Genomic DNA, 17,023 nt, shown 5'->3' on the forward strand with positions numbered 1-17,023 from the left:
TGAAAAATAAATGACCTAAATCACAAACCTTGTCCACTACAGGGCTTGGCACCTCCACAGGACAAATACTGAGGAGTTCTCTCTGTCAGTTGAAGTGAAAGAGGGCCTTGAAAAATATCTACAACTTCACAACAGGCCAGTATTCGCTGTTGGGTTGGCCTTCAAAGTGCACACACACACACACATGCGTTTGTCTGATGCTAGTAACAAGAGAAAACAGCAAAATTCTTCAAAAATCAAGTGTATTATTATTGTACTATTGGATGGATTGCCATGATATTTTCCATCAAATGCACTGACTTTTCCTTTAGCGTTACCACGAGTTTGGCATTTTTAGAAATGTCTCGACATTTCTTACACACATCTGTGTTTCACTCGGGGAATTGTAATGATCATGGTGTTCTCCTGACTTTTTCTCTTGCACCACCATCAACTCTAAATTTCAATTTGTCCAATTCTTTGGTTCATACCAAAGCACCAAAACACCTGCAAAACTAACGTCATTCTCATCCTCTTCAGCAGTACTTTGTGTTTTGTGCTGATTAGCAAATGTCAGCATGCTAACATGCTAAACTAAGATGGTGAACATGGAAAAATTAGCACCTGATTAACATCAGAATTTTAGTATTCTCATTATGAGTAAGTGAGCACGCCGATATTTGCATTTAGCTCCACTTTACCTAAGCACAGCCTCATGAAGCATAACACGGCTGTGGACTCCTTGACCCCATTTACACCTTTTATTAAAATGCAAACTGCATCAGGACACATTATCTGGATAAGGACACATGCATGTTAATGCAGGGGTGGGGAACTTTTTCCTACCAAGGCCCATTTTAATTTCTAACCAACCGTAACTTAAAGACTTTCTTAAGAACTTGACAACTTCTTTTATATTGGACTGAAGAGAAAAAGGATGAAAAGGGAGAAAGTAAATTTTAAAAAAGACAGGGTTCATCCTTGGACTGGACGTGAAGGAGTACATCAAGTTCCCTCTACAAGATGCTGACATGATCCTCATCTACACCATTCTCCGAAGTACTCTCATTTGACAATTCATCAGACAGCTTTTTAGCATCACTCTGTCATCTTTGGAAAACAGCTGCAAGTTCAAGAGCGTCTTATGGCTCCGGAGCAATCTGCACAACTGCTGGTTCTTCCCCCAGAGTGCTTTCCTTTCAGTCTGTTCATCGTCTTTCTGTCTTTCCGAATTTCACTTTCTACTTTTAAAACATCGTGGCATTTGATCCTTGCTTAGCTAATTTCTGTGAATGCACTACCGGACAATGTTGACCTTGCTTTCCCAATTTCCTCCTTCATTGACCTGAGAGTCACATCTCTGGTAGCCTTCAGCAAAGGGCTTTGGAATTTCCATTATTTTCTCACTCTGAACTTTTATCACTTCGCACAGGCACTTTCAGTGTCTTTGACTGTCACAAGGATGAGGAAAGTGAAACATTAAAAGCCACTCATATCAAGACATAACATCAAAGGGACAATGATTCAGAGATGCAGTTTCCAAATGGCAATTTAGAAAGAGTGGTGCAAAGAAACTTTAAAAAGTATGAAAATAGGGTAAGCTAGCTAGAGCTGAGGTTTAGTTCATGACTGTGCCTATGTATGCTGTGAAATTGGATCATCTCTTTCATCCTGAAAAGCCAACAGAGTAATGCACAGCATATGATGTAACAACCTGTTGTGTAAAAAGAAGAGGAAGGGGAAATTACAAGCACAATCTCTTGCTAGGTGTATGGCCAAGAAAATGTTCCTGTGAAAAGGGAGAAAGCTTCTTCCACAATATCAATGTGTCTGCCTTTCATTCAAAACAACGACATAAAGACCTTTTATCCCATAACTCCGGGCAGGTATCCAAAGGACCCAGAAGGTCAGTTCAAAAGAAAGAGGAACTAACGATAGATGGATACCAGGAAAAGAAAAAAAATGATATCCCTCACTGTCATAAATCTGGAAGGCCATCAGAAATAGGCAGCGGAATTCACCAACCACTTAATCCAAATGTTAAAGATGGGGTCTCGTATCTGCGGGCGCGTTACATCACAGATCTTTTATTGAATTATGTATGTAGCCTCTTGACACTTATTGAAATTGAAGGCTGGGTAGTCGCGGCAGACGCCCTGCCCCATCTCACCATACACACACATAGTGACTCTGACATCACTTAATAATTTCTGCTGTTGGTCTTGACAAAAGCAGACTCAAGGAGGATGACCCTTTTGGCTAAAGTTGCCCTCATTAGTTTGGAAATTCATTTAACAGCGGTTTGATATTGGTTGGCTTTTAATCTCCAATGAATAAATATCTTACTAAACATAGCTGGTGGACCATTAACAGAGGACGCTTTTCATTTTGACCACTCTTTTAAAGGCTGGAGGAACATTTTTTCTCAAGAAGCTTCTTCATTAAAAGTGAACGGTCCTACATGAACACACTATTATCTACAGTACTGCTTATTTCACTATACATATACAATACACTTCTGTATTGTGGTTTGTCTATGTTCTCCTGACTGGTTTGAAGCAGGCAGCCATGTGTTGGAAAAAGGTGACATGAGGTACTTTTGGACAGTGATCAGAAGCTAGAAATGCAAGAACTGGAATCTGACAGTTGCTGTGTTGTTTGCTTATGCTAAACTTTCTAACTTTAAGTGTGAGTGACAGTACAAGTCCTTCAAAATGAAAACATAGTGCACCACTCTGCTCCAATATACCATGCTTTATTCAAGGGCTGTCCCCAGACCAGGAGTTTCAGAGACAAAGATGTCAAAGTTCTTTAAATATATTATGTGTATCAGTCAAATCTAATCAATATGTAATATAGATGTTTTGTATATCAATTTGTCACATGCTTGTGGTTCATTGGTTCGGGTTCAGCTTTTTCTCATCTACAGATACGTTTCATTTTTACAAACCCTCAACATTATTACTGTTGTCTTATCTTCAATGGACTTTACCAACAGATATCAGAAATGTATTATTCACTCTAGTGTCAGCTCAGGACACCTGCAGAGCAGTTGCCCCACATTAAACTCCTGTCAGCCTCCACTTTGTCTCATGCTTTATCTGTACTTAAATGTCTTTATTCATTGTGCTTCATGTGAAAACAGCAGATTTCCAAGCAGCCAGAGGAAGTGGAAAGAGAAAGTGTGGGCCCGGGTCATAGTTTAGTTCTACAATACTGCAGCACCACAGAACGTCTTCTGCTGGGAGGCTTACAGCACTGTGAGCCAAAGCAATGGCTGTCTGAGGTGGTCTGAGGAGGCACGAGCATGCAGAAGGTCCTGATACATTTATGGTGAAACAGTTCCAAACCTTGGTTCAGATTAAAGCTGTTTAACTCAGCCCATCAAGGAGGAGTGGAGTGGATGGATGTGTCAGACAAACTCAAAACCTTCACCCAGGAGACTGCTGTTCGTGCCACGTGTGAAACCAAAAGTCAAGTAGACTTATTCAAACTTATCGCTGGTACTCTCCAATGGTCACATGTGGTCACAGACACAAGAGGTTTTGGGAATCAATGGCAATAAACCTATTCAGCTGCTTAGGTATGAGGATGTGCTGATTTTCTTATTGACTTAGGTTTAAAGTATAACTGCTACACCTCTGCAATAAAAGCACACAGGGAACTATTAACTGTTTAAATCTACAAGCAGGTGGTGGCCAAGTCATTTTCCAGCATACAGGACAGCCTAAATGGAACTGCAAGTGCAAGCCGAGCAGTCCTACTTTATTCCCCAAATATTTACCATGCTGATAAAGGCAAGATAGCCAAAAATGCTTGGGGAAGAAAGCATGGTATATTACAGAAGAGTTGTGTTTAATTTGCTGAACTTGTTTGCTTCTGCTGCCAGAGACACACTCCTGTCAGTCAAATCTAATCAAACCACAGCACACACAGTCCTGGGGAAGCAGATTAATTGCGTTTTTGAATGTTATTCATTTATAATATGAACTTACTTTCAAAACTTTCTTTTTGATTGTTCTTACTTTACACCCGAATCTTTAATAATTGAGTTTTTTTTTTTAACTCTTTTAATTAGCGGACCAGAAATAGATTCACACACGCAGCATATAGTCTAGACTCAATATGTTAGAGGTCATTGAGAAACAGCTTTACAAATCTGTCCACCAGTTCTAGTTTTCATTGTAAAATGTCACACTCACATATTGTTGTTTGTTGATGTTAAAAAATGAATTCCAGACAAAACACCATTATAATTATTTTAGAAAAACTCTCCAGTATCAATGTCAGTATTGGCCTCAAAACTCCATTACTGTCACACAGACATGACAGGAGCTTTAGAAGGGAGTATTGGTATTAACATTTTCCATTGGTGAACAGAAGCTTTGCAGAGCCACGTGTGCTGTATGTACCTGCTCATCAAGACTTGCTGCAGTGCCCATTGGGAGCGATGCAAAATAGACACAGATATGACTTTAAACTCGGCGAGATAAAAATCTGATTGCATTAGCTATCTTCACAATCACTTCAGCTCCCACTTCATGTTTAATCCCCAAATTAGGCCCCATTAGTTTCATTCACAGCACAGTGGATACTGGCCTAAGATTTCTGGCTCGCAGTGTCAGTTGACAAATCAATGCTAATGCACTGCTTACCTGCTTTCTGCTAGTGTAAACAAGGCCCTGGACTAAACCATGAGTGGCAGCTGTAATAGTTTCCTCACCACTGCCCAAGCCCGCTGTTATTACAGCAGCGCCTCCTGCATGACAAGATAGATGGCAACATCAGATATACTGTTGCTTGGCTGCCTGTCAAGTTCAGTCGCAATCAGATAAAATCCCTTTTTAGTCAGGTGCGACTTTAGAAAGTGACGTCAAGAATTTAACTTCGCCCACTTAACACTAAACATCCATACACATGCCTACACAGACACATATGTGCACACACAGCCAGACAGCCATGCTCTGCCAGGGACTTCCTACTTGATCAAGAGAGACAGACAAACACACTGAAACAAAATGTTAATTCAGTAACTGCAGAGCTGTCTCTGTAACTATCGCTGAATGGTAGACAGTGCGCCTAATTGCATTATACTCCAAATGCATGCTGTGAAAGCTTACTTGGGAGTTTTTCTTATCATGCAGTCTCACAATGAATATACATGGGAACCGCCTGAAACACGCACATACTTCAGCGACATCTTCAAAAAGTTAACACATGGCCAAAATTCCCATTTCCAAGCTCATCCTCTTTATGCATAGGAGTCTCATGCAGCGAAACCAGACAGTTCATAAATCATTGAGGTGAGTGAGGGAAGTGGTAACAAAAAAAAAATGGGGGGGGGGGGGGGGGTGACGGAACTCATTTTAAAAGATGGATAGATGAAATGGGGAGATAAATCCAAGAGCTGGGAACAGGACACAAACATGATGCATACAGCTCATATTCAGCTTGTGTGTGTGTGTGTGTGGATGTGGTGGTGTCTTTCGGTGACAAGTACCTCTTGAACCGTGGAAGGCACAGATTGTTTTTGGGTCATTCATTCATCTGCTTGTTCACTGATTCAAAAGCAAATGACTTGAGAAAGAATTCAGACAAACAAGAGCCAAAAATGAGAGGTCATGGATACTGTGAACGACCTTTACACTTGCACCATCCAAGGGAGGCTCGGGATCCTCTAGAGTCATTATCAGCGTTCCCACTGCCTGCCTTAAGCTTCTTCCCTCCCCCAGTAACTGGAAAGCTTCTCAGGTTTGCCCACTTCCATAAAATTCAAACAAAACATGACGCACAGATGACTTCAAGCAGCAAGCCTCTCTTTAATTTATCACCGACTCCTTTTGGGAGAGTTGACGTCTCCATCACTGGCCTGACTTCGGCTTTTGAAAGTCCCTGTCATTCTCCCCGCACTGATTTAGGGCCAAAGCATGGCACTGTGGCATCCGAGCCACAGCAATCCATGCTGCATAATTCAACACTGCTCTCAAACCTGTCTCATTAAGGATCCTGGCCATGGTCCATGGCTCTGAGTATGAGGCTTTGAGTGACAGATCTGTTGCCAGCTTAATACAAACAGGCACAGACGCAGAGGAAGCCCGAGCTTCAGCTTCGGCCCCTTCCGAACCTGGCAAAAACTAGCCCCTGCTTGAGGCCGCAACTTCAACCAGCACGACTTCAGTCGTACTGTGTGTCCGGCACAGCAGTAGTCAAACTACAAAAATTAAATCAGACACAAGTCACCATAGCTTACACTGAAGTTGACTGGAATTTGGAATGGAGGATTTCTGTCTTGGGAAAAAGCAAATATAAAGTAGATTCTACTCAGGGGTTGGATATATTTTCTCAAACTTGCACAGCATGATGTCAAATGCACATGGCCGACCAGACTTTATAATTAGAATGTGTGTTTTAATGTGTTTGTTATTGATTGAAACACACTCCCAAGTTCGATTTTCGACATGGCATGTTTTTAAATGCTATGTTACTTGGTTCAGTTAAAAACAGAAAATCATACTGCAAGGGGCTACATTTTTCCCTCCTTGGTAGCTCCAGTGCAGAAAGGACAGTAATGACGTGTGTGTCACTTCCAGCTTCCCACCGCCGACCATAACGAATGACACGTTGGCCCCCACTTAAAGTTTTGGCCTCAGCTCTTACTCCAGATAAAAATCCAATCCAGGCAATTCCTCAGCCCAGGGCCCGACCTCAGACAGAATTTACTTCAGCCAAAGAGACTGCCACACCCCACAGCCAAAAAAGATTTAGGAAAATCAAAGATTTATCTGCATGGATGCAGAGTTTGCCACATATGACAGACACAGTGAGAGAGGAGGACATTCGCCTCCTGCATCAGTGAGAATTTCATTTAGTGAGTCGACAGAGGCAGGAGACGCGCACTGACCTGCCAAATGAGGGGGGCAGGTGACAATCACGGCTCTGCACAAGAAGGTGTTGGTGGCAGTCGTCACCCTGGCCCACTCAGCATCCTGTTGAAACACATAAACAGAAACACGGCTTTATTTAATAAGCAAGCTGCACAGAATCGTACCATAACCTCTTTGGTGTGGAGGAGCTGTTAGTCAGTGAGGTTCAGAGGCTGATTCTGAACATAATTTAATTCAAATACAGGATGAACGATCCGTATACAACTTAACTGGAGTCATCATTGTTTTCCAGTGGATGAGCATCTGCCTGTGCTAAATGAATACCTTTTTGGAGCCAGACTCTGCATTTCTGCATATCACTGCACACAAAACAGATTCTAAGCAGACTTTTCTACATGAGGCACAGCCATCAGTCAGACTGATTTCTTTCTAATAGACATCAATTCTGACAATCTGAGAAGGATACATTTGAGTAATTCATGTAAATGACATGTCAAAACACACTTTAAAGCAGGGTTACAAATGACAAGTCATGACAAGATGTTCTGCTGTATATCCCCGAGTTGTGAATCACTGCAGACAGGCTTGCTGTTACAGCTGCAGAGCTCTTATGTGCTGGCTCCCTTGGTCTCACATGTATTTCCACTAAACTTAAGCCTCTGGTGATAATTAAAACTCACCCACCACAGAACGTCAGTGTGCAACATAGAAAGCTCTCGTCTTCTGAGACTGGTAAAACAGCGAGATATTTTTGGATGCTGAAAATTAGGAATTCCATTTGCTATATTTTTAGCTCTCTCGACTGGCTCCCTAGTAACTTTAGGATCTTTTATTTTTTTTTCTTTTTAACACAGTGAAGGCCCTCTGTAATTAGGAGTTCATGTCTTCCAGCACCACTGTAACAACCCTCAGCTCTTTGGCTTTTTCAGTGACAGAGCTGAAAATTAAAGGTGTCCCAGCTCCTCGACTTTTCCTCAAAAGTCTCAAGGAAGCCAATTTATTTATTTTCACTTCTATTTTCATGAAGTAATGATTTTTCTATTCTTTGGTTTGTATGCACTTGCCACTATTGCCTAGTGGAAAGAAGGTCCTGGATGTGAAGCCAGCCAAGCTGACTGGGGGGGCTTTCTGTGTGAAGTTTGCATCTTCCTCCCCGCCTGTGTGGGTTTCCTCTGGGTGCTCTGGTTCAGCTTTGGTGAACTAGAAACTCTAAGTTGCCCGTAGCTGTGAATGTGAGTGCGAATGTGTTTGCCTGTCGATATGTGTTAGCCGTGCGATAGACTGACAAAATGTCAAGGGTGTGTACCTGCCTGTAACCCAACACATGTCTGCACAGACTACAGCCTCCTGTGACCCTGAGAATAGAAAGCACATGCCTTCCTCCTCATTCCTATTATTACTGGAATGTACAGGCCCGCAGCTGATGATTATTTTCAATATCTATTAAGTAAATTATGTTTTTCAGGTCAATTAATCATCCCGTGTTGAAAATGAAGGGCCGCATCCAGCAATTATTTTCATTATTGATTCAATCTGCCAATTATTTTCTCGATCAATCGTTTGGTCTTTAAAACACAGTATTTTGTTTTGTCAAACCGATCCAAGGATGTTAACTTTACTGTCACAGAAGACTAAGAAAACCAGCAAACATTCACACTTAAAAGGCGACGACTAATTTTATGTTGACTGACTGATTAAACGGGTGCCGAAGAAAATTCCGAAACCCAAATACATTCAGACAGGCTACTTGCCAAGTCGACTTATCGTTTCCACTCGACTCTGGTGCATGTTAGGAAATGTGGACTCAAATGGCACTGTTCTGACTGAATTCAGTATTCAGTTCAGAGTTTCATAGCCTATAATCAAATAATTTTATATTCTGTCATTCAGAAAGTCAATATTCAATCTACTGGACAATCAATAAATGCACATATAAATGCATATACAGTAGAAATAAACAATTAATTGAGGTAAAGCTCTACACTTAAGGGTGCACGGAGCCTTCTTGGTCTCTCAGCTGTGGATAAGGAAGACAGTCAGGCGGAACAGACAGTGCCTTCACAGGAGACGGCCTGTTTCCCCACTGAGGAAGCTGTTATCTCTGTGTCGCGCCTCATCAATCCCCCGAGTGAGCTGTTACTGTACTCTACCTGCCATATGGCCGTCACGGCAGAACCCAGCTGGACATTCCTCCACCCAACGCGTTCTGCCAAGCACTCTGAAAGCTGTTGGGTGCCTCCCTGTGGAGAGACAGATATTACACTTAAAGGTGGGCTTAAAACCCACAGATGCCCGCCTGGTTGGGCAGAGCGCTTGAAGTTAAAGGGTCACTTCACCCACATTACAAAACAACAAACCCCTGTCGCTGTCTAGCCAGCGATGCAGATGATTCAGTTAGGATTGCCAAGATTTTGATGTATGTGCCTCTGAGACTTCTGCTAAGCGTGCCAATGTGATAAAACATTTTGTTTGTGGTCCTCAAGCAGTTACAGATGACATTTGGAAAACTCATCAGCAGTGTCTCTTTCTGAAAAAGCATGTTGTGGTTATTTAGCATAAGCCAGAGAAATGCCTGTGAACACTTTTCAGTGAGAGCTATTTTCTTCCGAAGGTTGTACTGAAGGAGTACAGAAATTTCACATGAAAATGTAAATGTAAAAAATATTGCAGGGGTGAGTCAGACCTCTGTTAGCCTCTGTCATGATATACAATTCATAAAGCAGGGCCATTCTGGTCCCCATTTGATTCTGCTTTAACTGCATCTGTGGTGTTGTTATGCTTGCAGTCCCACTCAAAATAAATCCTTCAGGAAATAGCTGGGTAATAAGGAAATTGCTGCAGATGACAGAAGAGGAGGCTAATGCACCAGTTTGTAACGTGAAAATTGTGTTGCCATTTTCTTTAAGGCCATGTACGTCATGATGTGGCCCTCGGCCCTTTTGTACTCCATCCATGTGAGGAGAGACAAGGTAAAGATGCAATAGCACAAAAAACATATGATAACAATAAGAAAACACAACTGTCATGCAGAGGGAGGACATGGAAAATAGGAAATCCAATACAAGCCCACAGCTCCAAATGTTTATATAGCCCCAATCGATGTCGCATTGAGACAAGGAACAGCATCGTTTTTGCTGCGGCAGGTCGTGACCAAGATGTGCAGACTGTATTGAGGGGCCAGATTCTAAGTTTCATTAGAGTGGAGAAGAGATGCGATGTCTGGTATTAAAGAAGGCACTCAAGACAAAAATACAAACTCTGGGGAAGGATATGAACTGTGCACCTTGATCTTGGATTCTTGAGCAGAACCTGGTGTGCTCTCCAGCAGTGGCAGTAGCCCTCCAGCTGCTGCAGCATACATGAGGAAGAATAGGAAGGACATCTGGGATGGCTCCATGCCAAAGACAGACCTGCTACACAGTCCCATCTCCTCTTTTAGTTCTGGCAGAAATGGATAAATGAATATATATTTTACATAGCTGGGGTCATACACAGCGCTCTTACACATGCATTAATAATATGCATTTCCCTGCAATGACAGTGTTCTGCAAAGCTGTTTGCCATTATATAGCAAACCACTACACAGTGCACTGTCAGACACCCTGCACTTTATTCTGAGGGTCTAAACCACAGTTTGAGGATAGTTCAGAGACACATGAGAGGATAATGATGATTCTCTCTGTAATAAAATCTGTATTCAAATAGAGATACATTTTCAGTCTGCAATCAATAAATCTGATAATTCAATGTGTAATTTGATTTGCTGTAAAAATCTAGGCATTAATGGCAATCTACACTTAGACGTTTCATGTACTGACAACACCATTTTTATCCAAAGTGAAATATCTCAGCAAATATTGGATGGGCTGTCACGCAATTTGGGGCAAACTTTCCAGACTCTCAGAGGATGAATGCTCATGGCTTTATTGATTCTCTGACATTTCATCTAGTGCCATCACTGGGGCAGATTTTCAACGAATACTCGAGTTTAGAATCAAATTGTTGCAAAATTAATGATATTCCCATCAGCCTCGGCTGCACTATATGTTTAGGGCTAACTCACAAATGTTAGCATGCTAACACTCAACCCAACACTTGACTTTGACCCAAACTTTTATTCGTCTTTTTGAAATACTGTCAGTAAAAACTGAACTAACCATCTAATGCCTCTTTCACACTGGACAAACAACCCTCTAACACCCACTAACACCTGGCTCGTTTAAGTTCTGGATGCTGGTGCGCACATATTGACTGATATCAGACAGAATTGTAAACATTCCGTTTTCATCTCATCACCATCGTGTCATAAAAGATAGAAAAAAGGAACCACCGGCCTCTGTGCGGCTTTCTTTTGCTCACTGTTTTCCAGTTTGTGATGTTAAATGTGACACAGTTTTGTCCAAGACAAACACAAAGTAGAACTCAACCCCCTCAACTGAGGAAGATCCAGGAGGTGATGTTTACACACCGGTTACTGTTAACCCTGACCTGCAGTCCAAGCGTGCTTCTCAATGTACGAGTGCAGGGTCATGCTGTCCAGTTCAGCAGCATTGGGAGTCCTTGAAGGATCCTGGACACATACTGTGGCACACAACCTGTCAATCTGAGGGAAACAGTCAATCACCACAACACACCCACACATGATGATTTACCACTGTGAACCAAAAGCTGATATAAAAAAAAATAATAATCATTGGAGGCTGCCAGATATGATTCTACTGGGCATTTTCCCCCAACATTTTCTGCTTCCCACTGCTACTCTGAGCATTTATCCAGGGCAGGAAATTTTGGTTGCTGTGTGATAAATGCTGGTCCTATCAATCCAAAAGCTGCGGGGGTTGAAATAAGGCGGCCACAGCCCCCCTGGCCACCTCTTGACTTCTCAGCAAGGGAGGAAAATGGGACAATAAAGCTGAATTTAAAAATATGTAGATGTTAAAAACTGACCACTGAAGAAATATCTGCTAAATATGCTGATATATATACTGCAGATCATCCTACTCTTGGTACACATGAAAAAGTCAACAGGAAATTAATTAAAGCAGTCCTCAGTGTTGTTCAGATCATATTTGTCCACTGAGAGTTGTGGTTATTTAGCTGGTTGTTATCAGCTCTAACTGAACACAGTCCTAAGTACAGAGCACTGCTGTGTAAGCCTGTTGCCTCACCTTCCACAGGAACTGGGTGAAGTCCATTAGCGCAGCTATGGATAGAGCAGGGATAGAGCTTCTGTAGGTGCGAACTTTAGCACCTGGCCTGCCTATGTGGAGTACCTTCTTGCCAATACTGAACTGTGGGTAAGTCTCTAGGCCCAGCTCCTTAATGAGCTCCAAAATGTGTGTTTGGGTGCTGAAAGAGAAAGGAAGCAGTTTTTAAGATGCGTGCGTTTATAGTGTTTCATGATTTATTAGAGGGTCATTGTGCTTTCAGCTGATACAAAATCCTAAACACACTTATTCTGAGGTAAGAGAAGCGGGCTTGAGAGTACACCACTGCTTCGCTGAGTCCTTGAACAATCAAAAATATCTCTGAAAACTGGTGAAATATGTCCATGAAGCACCTGACACATGCTCTCTCTTTATTCTCTTTTGAACAATGAACTTCAAGTTCTCTATTTGAGCTGCTCTGTTGGCAATAATTAACTACTGGTTGTAGCCTCATGGCTAGACAGCTCCGACATACACACACGTGGGGGTTTGTTACTTTGATCATACTCTGTGCTGCGAAGCTGTCTGAATCCTGACGGAAACTTCTTGGTGAAACAGCTGATTTAGCTGATTTACTGAAAAATAATTCCCCCACAACCTATGAGAAAGAGGCAGTTTTGTTTTTGGGAAGATGGGTGAATTCAGGTTGGAAAGACGAGACACTAAGGAGCCAGCTGACCATGAAATATTTAAAAATAGACACATTAAGCTTCAATGCTTAAGTTCTGATAAGATAAAAGATGTTATTTTTTTGCATAGCTGGCATACTCTGTGGTGTTGATTTTCTTATTTATTTGGATCTCCATTGTCTGTTAGTGGCACAACAGCTACTCTTCCTGAGGTTCACGAGGACATTACATAACGTCATTACGTATTTGAAACAAAGGCCATAATAATATTACATGTAGTGTATAGGCGCGCACACACACTTATATATATATATATATACACACACATACAGTTTTAATAAGTAAAAAATATGTGTGTGTGTGTGTGTATGTATATATATATATATATAGTTTCAATAGGTAAAATGAAACATGTCGCAGTACCAGTGTGTCATATAACGAGCAGTACAGCAGCATACAACTTGCAATCAAAGGCCCTCTGACTCCAGCACCAGCCTACAAGCACAACACTGAATATACTTCTGGATTCTATTCTTTTCACGATACATGAACCTTGTATCACTCATAATATCATTGAATCTACGCATCTGTGACTCATACCTGTTTTCAGTCATTTAATTGCCAAAATTTGACTGACTTTCAATTGCATAGCAGCAGCTCGCCTCAAAAACCACTGATTTTATATTCGCCTCACGTTCAGTGCAACTCTGACTGCGTTTCATTTGCTCCTAAATGGTTTTCAGACTCATAAACAAAACAACAAATTCCCATCATGAGGAAAATGCTCCTCTGTTTCTGCTCCTGTCAGCTAGAAAATCCCTGTAAGACATAATCATTCAAGAGAATAACATGCATCTGTGTGCTCTCAACTGGAGTTTTTGATCCACATTACCTTCCAACCCACTGCCCTCCAAAGTCCCAGCAATCGACACCATTGGCTGCTGGTATTTCAGTGGACAGCGTGCGACCTCCCACCCGATCTGCATGGCACAACACACATAATTTAATAAGAGCATACCCACTTTACAACACTTTCACCACAAGGCATCCTGTAGAAAAATCACCACTTCAGCTTAACAACAGCTTTCAATCATGATTCATATTTACAAACCTTTTCCTTCCAGTATCAGTATTCTCAAATTGGCATTCCTTTTTCTGAGCAAATGAGCTGCACTCAGCCCAGAGAGTCCGGCACCAACAATAATAACGTCCAAAATTTCTGCAGTCATGGTCAAGCTCAAGTCTCTATGTTTTTTTTGTGCCAATTTAGCATGTGCTGTTAAACAGTGGAGTCAGAAACAGAAATCCAACTTGTCTTCCCTGTCTTTCTCTGTATCAATTAGGTTATCTTGCAAAGCATGGGCTGCTTTCATAACAGTGCACTTTGGATCTATGAACAACTGAGCTTGTGACCTACTTGGCAGAGGACTGGCTGTATCAATTCCAGCAATAAAAGCCAGGGGAAGGCTTTGATTTCTGAACAGCAGAGAGATGGTCAGATGTAAAGTCTTGAAAAACAACAATCACGCAAATGTTCAAAATATTCATTTGATATCGTCAGTTAAATAACAAAATGCTAATGAAGTGATTCTGTTAACAAGCAATAGGTTTGTAATGATGCTCTGGAGGAATCCCTGCAGCGAATCCTAAGTCTGCAGTACTGGACATTCATATTTACCGAATATTCTTCTGGTTTCATAACTGGCTCATTGAGGATGCGCTCTCCATGGGAGGACGGGCGAGCAGATTGAAGAAAGTGTGTGAAATGGACCAAAAAAACTCCTACAATCTGAAATACTTGAGCCAATTATTAATAATGACTTCAGCACATGAAGCAAACAAGACGAAATAAAAAGCAAACGTTACAACTCTGTATGCCTCCACCTTTTGTGTCTCATGTCTGCAGCTGCATTCGTCAAGTCAATCAAATTTGCAAAGTGCTGTGAGTGTGTGTAAAGTCAGTCAGTCGGGGGAACAGTGTGCTCCGGTCTGTGTTATGAAACAAGGATGGCCACATTCAGTTTCATTTGGGTGGTTCATACGGAATGAAAAAGACATTCAGATCAGTGTCCAAAGAACAGAGGAATTTATTTATGTATACTCTTAAAGGGTTATGACATCTTATAGCAGAGTAAACAAAAAGCATGCCAACTACCAAGACCTAAATATTTATTTTTTATCTCTCTGACTCGTGTCTCCCTGCTGTATTTACTAGGTTTGCCTGTTTACTTGAGTCCTTGTTTATGTTTCTCCACTAAAAGCTGTTTTCTAGCTGACGAAACATTAATCCCAGAGAAGCCAAACTTGGCACGTAGGTGGGTATGGTGTCCAACGACTCAGACGAGGCCAAAAACTCCTGTTGCACAGTGGTTACACACATTTGGATTTTCATTTGAATGGTTACTGTCACGATAGCCGTGCGCTCTTGTTTGTTTTATTCATCATTTGCAGCTGGTGAGCTTGCTAGCTCAGTGGCTACTAATTAGCAGCAACAGTTTCAACTGTGAGCAGGGATGTGCTCCAACGACCTGCTCTGTTTTTGGATTTGATTCCAAGTTGGTAAAATAAGTAGAGCAATCAACTGCTTATTACATCCAGCAGACATGGGGAAACATTAGCATTCATTTGCAGCCATGCTTCAGAGCACCTGATGAATGTAAATGATATATCCATGCTCCATTTTGCTAACCGGGTCCTGGCTCCCGACGTCACGGACATCCCACACAGAGGGCATAACCCATAACAATGAGTATAACACAGCTCCATGACCTGTGTTTTGTTATACTGGGATCTACGCTGCGCAATATGAGGAAAGTTGAACCAAGCAGAATGCAATTTTGTGTAACGTACAATACAAAAAGTCCTGAACAGTTAGCTGAAACGATTCTCTTTCTTCATATTTTAGTCAACAGGAAAATGTGAGCAGTACCAGGTTTTGCGCTTTTAAAGCACTTAAATATAATTTCCCCCTGTAAAATCCTCCTTATTCCTACATAAATGCTGGTTTCCATAATACTGTCTTTAAAACAGTTGTTTATATGAAATAAGCCTCTCAAATTTTGAAAAGAGTGGGCGTGTGGGGGTCAGCGAGGAGTCTAGCTGGTTTTCAGATGGGTCTGGCTCTGTCTCTGACAACTCTACTTGGCTATATATAAAACTGTTTTTAAAAAAAAAATAAAAAAATCAACGCATGTAAAATAAATGTGGTCAAAGATGTAAAAGTAGAAGCTATTCTTATACAAGTGGACATAAAACTCCTCATTCTTTAATCCATTTTCTTCCTGTTTCTACTGAGGGGCACCCCACTGTTTCTTATTTCTAAAAGCTGCTTCCCAGCAGATTTGGCATGGAGGTAAGCTTTGTAGTTCTTCATTCATCTTGGTAATGTATACAAACCTTGCTGGCTCATGTTTTTGGCTGAACAACCGGTTTCTTGTCACCTGAGACCTTGTGTTCTCTCTTTGACTTCCTTATTGTTTGAAACCACAGACATCTGACAAATGAGAGGCGCTAAAGTGGTGTGTGCTGTATTGTGTACGCAACAAATACCAGCAGCTGTGTGTTACCTTGTTCTTCATCTTCAACTTTAAATGTTTTCATTTAGTTTTTGTTTTCATCCAAATAATCAATGAACGGACTTAGGTGTGAACAGGCACACAGACAAGCCAGCTCGTATTATTGAGTGTGGACAAAGCAGCATTGTGTTGCAGATGTTTTGGTTTCAGTGCAGTTCGGTTCAAATGAGCAGTTTCAATCCACTTCCTCAGCAGAAACCCCATCAAACTGTACGGTCTCTCCTCCAGTTTCACGTGTTTACCAATGGATTGCGGTATTATTACTCAGCTGCAAGGGCACTGATTTCCTCTACCACATTTCCACTGATTGCATCTAATTTGGTTAAAATCTCATTTTGCATCTATTTTTTTTTTTTTTTTTTTGTGGTGATGGTGGTAATTACAAATCATTTGGGAAAGTTAGAGGGCGTTAAAGGCGATATTAACATCTGAATAGCAGTGCCAAGGAAACCGCCTGGTTAACAGGTAACACGGGTGGAGCAAGCGTCCAATCAGAAGGCCCTATGGTAATGAGGATGAAGTAAAGGAGGAGCTGCCTCTGGAGCAAGAGCACCAGGCAGCACACTGCCGCTCGTTCCATTGGACTCCATTTCCAAATGCTTGGATTTAGCATCTGCAGGTAGTGTTTTTTTTCTCTAAGAGCACAGTTCTTAACAGTTGAGAAAACCAATTTAATACACGTACATATATATTATATATGTAACAACACTGTAATGTCTGTTGTAATCTCAGTCATTTTGAAAGCTTGC

General features: G+C 41.4%; 1 protein-coding gene across 1 annotated transcript in view; it reads right to left on the bottom strand.

The window, feature by feature from the left end:
* The window catches only part of LOC143338365 (putative flavin-containing monoamine oxidase A), a 51,324-nt gene extending 37,396 nt beyond the window's left edge, over positions 1–13,928 (bottom strand). The window contains exons 1-7 of the mRNA XM_076758720.1: positions 13,811–13,928; positions 13,592–13,679; positions 12,032–12,212; positions 11,352–11,466; positions 10,147–10,304; positions 9,014–9,103; positions 6,881–6,965 (exon numbers count right to left, since the gene is read on the bottom strand). Coding sequence (XP_076614835.1) covers positions 6,881–6,965; positions 9,014–9,103; positions 10,147–10,304; positions 11,352–11,466; positions 12,032–12,212; positions 13,592–13,679; positions 13,811–13,928 — 835 coding nt within the window. The remainder of the gene's footprint in view (positions 1–6,880; positions 6,966–9,013; positions 9,104–10,146; positions 10,305–11,351; positions 11,467–12,031; positions 12,213–13,591; positions 13,680–13,810) is intronic.
* Positions 13,929–17,023: the final 3,095 nt, after the last annotated feature.

Source organism: Chaetodon auriga, chromosome 19 (assembly GCF_051107435.1).
Source record: "Chaetodon auriga isolate fChaAug3 chromosome 19, fChaAug3.hap1, whole genome shotgun sequence".
Taxonomy (NCBI): Eukaryota; Metazoa; Chordata; class Actinopteri; order Chaetodontiformes; family Chaetodontidae; genus Chaetodon; species Chaetodon auriga.